Genomic DNA, 11,361 nt, shown 5'->3' on the forward strand with positions numbered 1-11,361 from the left:
TTCACATATGAATCACTTAAGTGACATTTATTAAATAAACCATACTAGTTTTTGGACCCCATTAACACTCAAATTCATCAATCACTTCTTTGTTTCCCAATCCATTAGCCAATGTATCCACATTCTAACCTCTTAAAAGCTAATATGCCCTTTAGGCTAGAAGTGAGGCCCTGTCTCTCCCATATAAACATGTTGATCTCTCCTTAAACACAGGGGGAAAAAGGGGAGCACATCTAATTCACTTTGCAGTTTCAATGTTTATTTCTGATACCAAAACTTGAAAGCACACAAGGTGGGGAGAGCAATAGAAAAGGAACAGCAAATAAATTTATCTTGCATGCCACTTTCAGTCAACAGGATGTGGCTCTCTAGATAGCTGTGTTTAAAAGGAATGTGAGGCTTCAGCCTCACTCAGGTGGAAGACTATTGTAACCAATCAGCAATATCTGTGAACATAAAAAAGAAAAAAAATTAGCATCAATTATTTCATATATATATATATATATATATATATATATATATATATGAATATAAATACCAAACAGTGCTTCCCATACATCTCTCATCTCCCCACCATGAGTTTACTATGACTCCCAGCTTTTGCACATAAATGCATTCTCATGAACCTACATCTCCCAATGACCCTAGCTGCCCAATCCAAAGTGAAGTACCTACCCAACATCTCACTCAACCCAGAAGAAACCAATGGCACCAAAGTTGGCAGCAAAGTTGGCACTGGCTGTAGCACCAGGGCCAATAATGGGGCCAGTGAAGGTCTGAGGAAATCTGGAACGGGCGTTCTGGTGGTATCTGGCCCAGAAGGTAAATGGGATTCTGGACCAAGGATCTCCAAAATCTCCTTCCTCATCCCAGGTCAGTAGCTCAAACTCAATGTCATCCCAGCTCCAGGGACCAGAAACGGCCTCATCTCCAATCCCCATGCGGGTTCTCGCCTCAGCCCGGGCTTCGGCCTCAGCTGCAGCAGCATCCAGAGCATCCAAGGCTTCATCTGCAGCTTCCATAAACTGTGCAGTCCAGTCGCGAGGGTCTCTCTTTTGAACCTGAGGTGAGAAATAGAAAATAAAACAAAAGCCATATTATTAAATATTTATGAAGCAATTACTATATATTTAGTGCCCTAGTTTGTGCTACTGTTTGCTTAATAACAACAAATGCCACCAGCTTTCACCTACCATGTTCAATACTTAAGATCTCATTCCTGCTCTGGACCATTTATTCCTAGCCAGTCACATCTCACCCCATGACCTATCAAGTTTGGAGCAGTTCCTCTATTACCTCTGCAATGAATCTCAGCACTTTCATTTTGCTAGTCTCATGGTAGGAACGGAGGCCCCAGAGGAACTCATACTCAGGAGGGTTGCTGTTGGGCACTCGTCTATAGTCCAGGTACCTTAGAAAGAGTAAAAGGTCTTTGTTTCTATCAAGGTAGAATGGTAACCCATTAATGCATACTAAGCCTAGATTTTGAAACCCCAGATTTCAGGTACCAACTCCTCCAAGATTCAGTCTTAAACACAAAGTGTTTACCCTCTACTACTCAGGCCTTCAAATTCCCGTGTCAGTGCTTCTACATTGAATAGTCACCTAGAGCTGCAGGGGAGACTTCTGTAGGGCCATAGAAAGGACAACACTTAATTTCACACTCTCTGTCACAGCTCTAGCACCAGATTCTTGTAATCTTGTCAATGAGCCACAGATAGGATCATTGTAATGATTATACTGCAGTGCAAAAGCCACAACCAGGCCCAACCTTGGAGATGTCTACTGTGGGGACATCACTTACAAGATGATTATAGAAAAATTCAACCACAAAGAGTGTACTCAATAAATACTTCTGAGTGCATGTGTTTCTGTACACATATGTACACACACACACACACACGCACACACACACACACACACACACACACACACATATGTATGAATAGTTAGTGTAAGAAATGAGCATGGGAAGAACTTTCTGAAGCTGACCAGCACACAGAACTCATGAGGACCAGACAAAGCCCCTTAGGCACTACTTACTTTTGCTTTACAAACTCATAAGTGAGAAGTTTCCTCAGATCTCCAAGGAGGGGATGTCTTACCCTGATAGTTAAAAAAAGGAACCCATAATCAGAGACTATGACATTGCCTCCAAAAATGAAAGGACTTTCCAGCACAGAGGTCAGAGATGAAAAGAAGCAGAGAGTTCAGGACTAGTTCCTCATCCACCCAAGTCACATTCTCGGGCTCTGTACCTCCCCAACCCCCATAGAACATCAGTGGCTGATGCAATCCTGGGACCCTCCTCAGTTGTCAAAGGATGGTATAAACAGGCAAGAGATGAGAGCCCAGTCATACCCAGGACGCAGTCCCATCTTGCGTAGTGCCTCCCAGAGGACAGCTGCAATGGGAGGCAAGGGGAGACAAGGGATGGAAAATGAGCATGGAAGTAAGGCTGTAACCAACCCCCATCTGCAGGTTGAGCCACTCACCTTCACTGGCACGGTTGCCATTCATGAAGATAACACCCAAAATCACTAAGAGGAGACCCAGCTTGGGTGTGTCTTTGGTCCTAAAAGAGTACAAAAAGATGATGCTTTCAGCAGCCATTTGCACAAGACATTCCAGGCAGCATCTAGCTTCTCCAATATTCCTCAGCTAGGGGATAATTATACTCCAGCTCTTCCCCTGACCTGCTATGTGAGCCCGAATCTGAGATGGTGACCTAGTCCCAGAGAAAAAAGCACCACTGAAAGGCAGTGTTTCACTTCCCTTCCCATCTTACGTTCCCAGTATGCCAGCCAGGGACTCGGGTGTACTGATGAGAATATACAGGTGTTCTTCCTTGTCAATTTCCTTCAATTGAATTCCAAATTTCTATAGGGAAAGGAAAACAGACTATGAAATTACAAAATCTAGCATATGCTACCCATCTCAGTCACTCACCTTCCTGTGAGACTTGTCCTAAACTCCCAGTAGGAATCCCATGAATCTTTGAAACCAAGACTTTCCCCATCATTCCTGTCCCTTAGAAGCTGCCTTCTCACCTTCTCCAGGACAAAGCATGCACGTTCAATGATTTCTGGATAAACATCGGTGTATTCACGGATGATATCCCTCAGCATTTCTGTAAGAGAAAGGAGGGAGCACCTGGGCAGAGTAGGGACCACAGAACTGTACCCCCTTTGCTAGCTTTGCAGAAAACACAGAGTCCTCAAGGGTCGAAAAGGAAGAATTAGCCATGAAAGGGGGGGGGACTGAAGGAGAGGGGACTTATATATAAACAAAGGGATGTCCACAGAGCATGGGGTGAGGGGAAGGGCAGAGCCCTGGGAGAGGGCACTGGATGCCTACCTGAGCGCTTGATGGGCACCTTTGTGTAATCTTTAAGCATCAAGTACTTGACCAATTTATTAGCCTGGGAGGGGAAAAGGAAAATTTTTCGTTATATTTACAGAAAACCTGGTTGAGTTATAGGTGGAAGGATGACAAAGAAAAGAGCAAGAGAGGAGAGATGTAACTGGGGAGTTATAGTGCTTACTCTTTCCTGAAGAAGGGCCACATCTCGGGGCTGTGAAGCACCCATGTTCTGTGGGGCACGTGGGTTGGGAGAGGGACGCAGGTTTGATGAGGGTCGTAGGTTCTGCCAGTCAGGTGGAACTGGCCTATCGGTGGGGATCCAGTCATGTGGGAGCTGCCAGTCTGTAGGAAGTGGCCAGTTGTGTGGTAGCGGCCAGTCAGGAGGGCTTTGCCAATCTGGAGGACCCTGCCATCCAGGTGGAGCCTGCCATCCAGGTGGGGCCTGCCATCCAGGTGGGGCCTGCCATCCAGGTGGATTCTGCCAGGCCAATGGGTTTGGCCAGACAACTGGACCAGGCCAGACAATGGGATTTGGCCAGATCACTGGGCTCTGCCAGATCACTGGGCTCTGCCAGATCACTGGATTCTGCCAAGCAACTGGGTTTTGCCAGGCTGGTGGGGTCTGCCTGGCTGGGGGGCTCTGACGTGCTGGTGGGATCTGCCTGACTGGCTGGTTTTGCCAGCCTGATGGGTTCTGCCAGGCCAATGGGGTCTGCCAGAGCACATTGGGGGGTGCGTAGGGTGGGTTCTGAGTGGTAACAGGAATCGGTGCAGACCTCCAGGTCCCTGCAGGCAGTGGGGCCCGCCTTTGATCCCCACTGCGGTTCTCTTCCACATTCAAGTTATTAATCTGCATCATCAGAGAGAATGAAGGTCTAGGGTCACCAGTTGTTTCTGTGTCCTCACCCTATCTATTCCAGGAAGACCCCCTAAAACCCTCACCTGTAGTGACAGCCTGACCCACTAGCCAATGGCCACCCTGAGTCCTGGGCTTGTTTTTCACTGCCTTCCAGGCAGAAGTTTCATCTCTGAATCAGACCAGGATCAACCCAAGGGTATGGCCTGAAGCTGCTGCTCTTCCTATGTCCACCACTGGCTCTGCTTGTACCACCCTGGACAAATCACTCAAGTCACTTCACCTCTCTGGGATTTAGTTTCCTTCTCTGTAAAACTGAGACTATGACCCCTAACTGGTATGAGGTACCTTGAAGATTTAATGAATGAGATAACCTGTGTGAATGTGCCTAGCTCAAGGCCTAACTCATGGTGGCTACTATCAAAATGTAAATGGAATTACATATAGGAGATATATATATATATCACGTCTCATCTCCCCATCAGTCTGTGGACACTCAGAGGGCAGGAATTACCATATTCACCTCATCATCCCCTATAATATAGCTGAATACAGGCAGACATAAATATAGATATAGGATTGTCTATATCTACATATTTACTCCAGTTTTAGAACAAATAACAACCTCAGAGAAGAAAGGAGAGAACCCAAAGCAAAGTGGAGCTAGCAGGGATCTCACCTTTCTGGTCCTCTTGCCCCGGATTATAGTCCTGGACTCCAGATTCTGAGCCTGGGAACCATCTGCTGATGTCTGTGCAGCTGCACCATCAGATACAGAGATAACTGGGTTGGCCTCTATGTCAGCCTTGGAAGTAGCCACCTTGGTTTGGTTAACATTCTGAGTCTGGGTATCAGCTGTTTGGGCCTTAGTGATATCATTCCAAGCCTTGAAGGCTGTCTTAGGCTGAGTGTTTGACATTTCACTGGCATTGAGAGACTGAGAGAAATTGTAAGTGGCCTTTGGGCCCACCTTAGTAGTGGCATTTTGGGCCTTAAAGGTGATCTCAGATTTGTTGGCAGTTAACTCTTTGGTTGCTACTTGAGAAAAATCATAGGCAGCATTTGGGCTATTTGGGGTGGCATTCTGGGTCACAAAGGCTGCCTTAGGTGGTGTCTCTTTGGCATTAAGAGCCTGAGAGAAATCATAGGCAGCATTTGGGCCTTTTGTGGTAGCATTCTGGGCCTTAAAGGCTGCTTTAGGCCTAGCTGCAGCTGCTGAAACCTGATAATCAGCCGTTGTTGGGGGCTGTGAACTCTGGGGACAAGAATTTTGCCCGAAGGCAGCTGCAGGAGCCTGGTTGGTAGGTGGAGCCTCTGAGATCTGGATGGCCTCCATCAGGGTCTGCATAAGCAAGGTGCTGTCTTCTATAGAGGCCTCAGCCTGAAAATACAGGAGTGGGGGTTAAAATCTCTGGGCCTCCAAAGCTAGCGGAAGGGTAGAGGGAGCAGTGCAGGGGACGTGCTGGAAGGTGGCTGGTGCAAAAAGAGGAGGGCTGAGTTAGAGTCCTAGACTGCTGGGGAGGAAGGCACAGTGTTAACAATGTCTGGTAAGTGGGGTAGGGGCTAAAGAGGGGTAGGGTAGGAAGAGGAGAGGGGTGGAGTTGGAACTGAGGGCTTATCAATCAGTGAGATTAGAGCAGAGCAGTGCGACATGCCTTAAGAACTCTGGACCAGGGTTATGGTGCCCTTATGAGGAGTTTAGGAGAGTAAGGGGGGGAGGTACACAGGGAGTGGGGAATGCAGAAGAAAGGGAATGTGGAGGTGGATGGTTGGGGGAGGGAGCGGCAGAATGCTCTACAAACGTCAGGACTATGGGGTGGGGGGAGAAAGGCTCCTCATCCAACCCGCATTCTCTGGGCACATTGCCCTGACTACTAACAGGGTCTCCCCTTTCTCTGGGCAGGGACTGATGGCTGAAAAGGGACGCCCCTCCCCCCCTCGATAAACCCTGAGAATTTTTGAAAGACAAGGGAGTCTAGGCACCTAGAGGGCAAATCGGATCCAGGAGTTTGGGTGTTCAAAGCGGCCCAGGGGTAACTGCTGGGGAAATGGGGAGGGGTGTAGGAGTTATATATCTCACCTGGAAGCTGAGGAGGCCCGCACCACAGTCCATTTTCTGAGCCATGGCTCTAGTCCCTCTGGCAAGAGAAGAGCCTGGGGAGTGTTGGGGAGGAGCCGGACGTTATACTATGGAGGGCAAATAAGAGAAACCAAATTTGGGGATGGGGTGTTTGGGATTTGATTGTGGGGACGGGTGAGTTGCTGAATGTGAGGGGAACGGGTCGAATCAATGTGGGAAAAGTAAAGTGTCCAGAAGGAAGTTCTGAATCCCGAGAAGCTACTGAAGGGGCGAAACTTCACATCGGGATTCGGAAAGCAGATACAAAGTTTGAATCTACAGGGTTTGGGAGCCGCGTTTGGGAAACTGAATGTAGGTTTCCAATGAGAAGAATCGTGTTAACAGTAGAGATTGAGGACCAGAAATCTGCAGAGATTTTGAACGATGGGAAGGATTCAGAGAGAGAACAAGGATTCTGAATACGGATCAGGTGAGGGGTGTGAATCAGGGTTTGGGGAGTGGGATGGGGATCAGAATCCAGGGTAAAGGGATCGGGATGAAAATGGGGGGGCCCGCACCAGGGGGCAAATGCCCTGTCTGGGGGCTAATTCTCACCTTGCCTCAGGCCCCAACCCTAACCCCCTCGTGGCCTCCCTTCTTCACGACTCAGAGAATCGGGATTGCAGTGCTCGGTTCTCGGCAACCGCACCCTCTCCTTGTCCAGGAGAAAATGCCAGCGCGGCAGATAGGACGACCCCGCCTCTTTTCCTAATATACCACCCACCGCCTCACAAGTTTCAGCGCATGCGCAAGAGCTGACAGACCAAATAAGAGTCCCGCCCGCTTTCCCAACAAAAGCCTCGCTCTGAACACCCTGATGCGCATGTGCAGCGAGAGGCAGTCCCGCCCCTTTGCCAACACACCAAGCCACCACCAACCAGTCTACAGTATACAATGGTCCCGCCCCTACCTCTATATCCCCTCCCCAAAACAGATGCTCTGTGCCTCTAAGTCCCACCCCTTGCCCTACACACTGGCCCCCTAGCCTTTCCGCAATGCGTCTGGGTGCTATCCCTCCCCTCTTTTGGCTCCTCCTGTCAGGTCGCAGGCGTCTCCACCCCCTTGCCTAGCACCACGTAAAAGTTACTATTAAGGAGGTCTCTGGATGGGGTCTCTAATTGCAACAAGTGCTAGGATTTGTGGCACAGGAAAAGAAATGTCCAGAGAGGGTACACTATTGGAAGTAGAAAAAAGTCTATGGTCTTCACGTGACTCTATATGACCTCCCCTTTAACTGCTCCCAGACTTGTGAATATCATCAGCTTCTTTCCTGCCTTTTGTGCAGCCCCAGGCATGGACTTACCATGTGTGTGAAGGTCACAGCTTCTACATCACAGTATGATCTGTACTGGGACTTGTTTTCCTCTCACAGCAGCCCTGGGAAGTGAAGGTCCCCATTTTAGAGATCAAGACACACAGACACGTTGCATGCATAAACTAGTAAACAGAAAATGCAAAATGTGGGCCTGGGTCTTCCTGAATCCAAAACCCACGTTCCACTAGTGCTGGCCTAAAAACGGAGGCACCCTGCTCCCCTCTTCAGTTTCAGCAACAGCTCCACACCCACCTCCACTGCCTGTCAATATCTGCCCCAAACAAGCGAGGTTTGTATTGTCTGAAACCTAAGTTCATACTCTGCACACAAAAGGACACAGGTAAAGGACCCCAGCCCCACCCCTGCCTACTCCATGTGAGTCTATTCTACAGCAGACTTTTTCTGCCCCCAATAGTGTTTCCTCTCTGGCCATTCCTTTTCCTAGGCTCTGATGTAGATGTGTTCGCAGGTGCCAAGCGCTTGATGCAATTATAGACGCACCTCCCCATTTCCACAGCAGTTACTCCTGGGCCGCTTTGAACACCCAAACTCCTGGATCCGATATTTTCCCCCATGTGCCAATGCACGCAACCCGATAGCATGGGAGGGATAGAGGTGACATATGCATTGTGGAAAAGATAGGGAGCTGGTGTGTGGGGTAAGGGATGATACTATTATTGCTCTTTAGGGTCTACTCCCACTGTCAGGCCTTTTCCTGCGTGGCACAAACACGCTGCCCCCGAGGCCTTCCTGGTGCCCACTGCAGCGGCCAGGACAATCAGGCACTTGTGTGTCTGCGCCATGGCAAGCCCCGATTCAGAGTAAATGTTTGTCCTGGTTCCTTCCAGGGCTGAGCCTCAATTCCTGGGATAAAGTGCCGGCCAGCCTGTCACTAGCAGTGTGAGCCCACTCTGGTCATTCCTCTTGTCTGAATCTGGCGTCCCAATATGCAAAATGGGAAGTGCAAGGAGCCCTTTGCTGGGGTCCTCACACGGACAAGGACACACATGCTGCTGTCCTTCCAGAATGACTGGAGAGACTAGCAAAGGCAGAAAATGATACAGACATGTCAACTGACCCAAACTGAGCTGATACTTTCTGAAAATCCAAGGCAGATCTCTGTGATTTCCCATTTGTCTGGCATCAGCTCCTTTCAGGAGTCTGCATATGAAAGGAAGCTAATGCCAGGAAGGACCACAGCATTTGGTCCCTAAGGGCCAGCCAGCATCAGTTCTGCCTGGCTGGATGACTTTCCTCATCTGTTGCATAGCAACGTCCCCTGTCAGCTGCCTGTTTTTCCTCAGTACTTCCTCTGTAAAGTGTCTGCAGTGGGACGTGATCAGACTCAGGAAAGGAGGTCAGAAACACCATTTTATATGCTACCTGCTTCCATATCTGTGTCTCTAGTCTGGACTTGGACTATGAATTCTAAATCCGTAATCCAACAGCCAACCTCACTTCTCTGATGAATATGTCTTTGTATATTATTTTAAAAATAAATCTATTGGGGTAACGTTGGTTAATAACATTATATAAATTTCAGGTAGGTAGTATTTTCAAAATTAACAGGTTACAAACTAATTCCTTTGTATATATCCTCCTTTACACCAACATTGTGCACTTCTCCTTTAGTTATATCCTTCTATCCCCTTTAGAATAGAAACCTTTTGGGAGATGGATTTTTGTTTGTTTTATTCATTTCTGTATCCTCAGGACCTGATAGAATGACATGTGGCATATTTTATATGCTCAAAAAGTGATTGTTTAATGAATGAATGAACCCCACCATCCACCCTGTTGCTCAAGCAAAAAACCTGAGAGGCAGACTTTTTTCCCCCCTGTGATGAATTCACTTACTTTTTCTCATTTACATATAATTCATATTAATCATTAAAAGTCAAATAGTATCTACATATTCTAGAAATTAAGTGAACATCACTCTCAATCTCACCACCTTGAGATAACTGCTATTAAGATTTTGATGCTATTATTTAAAATAATGCTTCCTGCATACAAAGTAGATTTACAGTTATTTGTATGGAAAAATAATACAAGAATCAACAAATAATAATAAAAAAAATAAGCCATTATCAGACTGTCGGGCCTCAGAGGGAGGGTAGGGGAAGGTGGGGGTAAAGGGGAGAGATCAACCAAAGGACTTGAGTGCATGCATATGAGCCTAACCAGCGGTTAAGGACAACGGGGTGTGGGGGCATCCGTGGGAAGGGGTGTGGGATGGGAATGGGCGGATGAGGACAAATATGTGATACCTTAATTAATAAAGAAATTTTAAAAATAAAAATAAATAAATAAATAAGCCATTTCGTGTACTCACAACTGTAAACCTTCTTATGCCCCTTCCTATATACAGTATATTCTTATATGCATGGGATTATATTATATATGCCATAAATTTGTTAATAGCACTTTTTCTTATTATCTCCCACTCCTTTCTTTCATCTCCACCCTCATCTGTCAGATGTGCATTTTTAACAACCATTTTTATATCCTTTCATATTCAAAAGTCATGTTTTTTGAAAATCAAGATTATATGCACTTTCAGAGGGGAAGGGGGTTGAGGGACTGGGTGAAAAAGGTGAAAGGATTGAGAAAAAAAGATTATATGCACTTTCATACACCTGATTTATCTTAGTTAATGCTAGCCTACCTGTGATTCATTCTTTTACATTGCTGCATAATATTCCATGATAGGGATGTACTACATTGTATTCAACCATTTCCCCACTGATGGTCATTCATTTTATTTTCAGGCACATACAAACAACATTGCGATAAAATATTTGTACATATATCCTTATATTTTGATGCTTAATGATTTTTATTCCCATGACACCAAATGTCTGGGAGTAAGATTGACATACTCCACAGCACTTGGTATTATAATCTTTCCAAGTTCTTTGCCAATCTGATGTGTGTTTTACTGGTATCTCCTTGAGGTTTTAATTTACATTTCTGATAAGTAAGTAGTGGAACACATATTCCTATATTAATGGACCTATTAAATTTATTTTGTAAAGTACCTGTGTAAATCTTTTACCTATTTTCTTGTGTCTTTATTTTACTGACTTTTAGGACTTCTTTATACAGTCTTACAGGTGCTTATTAAAAAGTCTTTAGGGCTGGATGTATTTCCATTGTTTTCACATTTTAGTAAAGTAATACGTTGTGTATGTTCTATTACATAGTAGTTCTAACTGCAAAAACCACAAAGGCCTGTTATTCATATTTTTCACATTCCCTTTGCAGTTAAGAGAATATGATATAGGATTTACCAATATGGCAGGGTACTAAAGACCACCCCTGGTTTCAGTGATTTGCTAGGACTCACAGAACTCAGTAAATGGTTTTATATTCATGGCTATGGTTTATTAAAGTGAAAAGATTCTGATTTAAATCATCAAAGGCACATAGGGTGTAGTCCAGGACAAGACCAGGCATGAGCTTCCAGTTGTCCTCTCTCAGTGCAGTTGTATGGTCAGTGTTTAAATATCCCAATAAGATGTGTGATAACCAGGGAAACTCACCTGAGCCTTGGTACCCAGGATTTTACTGGGGGTCAGTCATGTAGGAATAGAGCACCTGCATGGCTGACCTTAGTTACTCAGTCTCCAGCCTATGCAGAGATCAAACTAATACTGCAAGGTCCAAGGCCACACTATAAATCACATTGTTGACATAAACTATCTG

General features: G+C 46.0%; 1 protein-coding gene across 2 annotated transcripts; it reads right to left on the bottom strand.

The window, feature by feature from the left end:
- Window positions 1-278: 278 nt before the first annotated feature.
- On the bottom strand, window positions 279-7,014 carry MAGED1 (MAGE family member D1). Of its 2 annotated transcripts, XM_008158260.3 has the most exons (13): window positions 6,894-7,014; window positions 6,300-6,373; window positions 4,899-5,600; window positions 3,545-4,213; window positions 3,358-3,421; window positions 3,051-3,130; window positions 2,789-2,880; window positions 2,496-2,575; window positions 2,362-2,404; window positions 2,044-2,106; window positions 1,297-1,411; window positions 676-1,061; window positions 279-446 (listed from the first exon to the last, which is right to left on the bottom strand). In XM_008158260.3, the coding sequence occupies exons 2-12, from the start codon at window positions 6,342-6,344 to the stop codon at window positions 684-686; spliced, it is 2,331 nt and encodes a 776-aa protein (XP_008156482.2). In that variant the 5' UTR covers window positions 6,345-6,373; window positions 6,894-7,014; the 3' UTR covers window positions 279-446; window positions 676-683. The 2 variants fall into 2 exon arrangements, with proteins under 2 accessions (XP_008156482.2, XP_027990727.2); XM_028134926.2 differs by lacking the exon at window positions 6,894-7,014 and having other exon boundaries at window positions 6,300-6,400.
- Window positions 7,015-11,361: the final 4,347 nt, after the last annotated feature.

This window comes from Eptesicus fuscus, chromosome 1 (assembly GCF_027574615.1).
Source record: "Eptesicus fuscus isolate TK198812 chromosome 1, DD_ASM_mEF_20220401, whole genome shotgun sequence".
Taxonomy (NCBI): domain Eukaryota; kingdom Metazoa; phylum Chordata; class Mammalia; order Chiroptera; family Vespertilionidae; genus Eptesicus; species Eptesicus fuscus.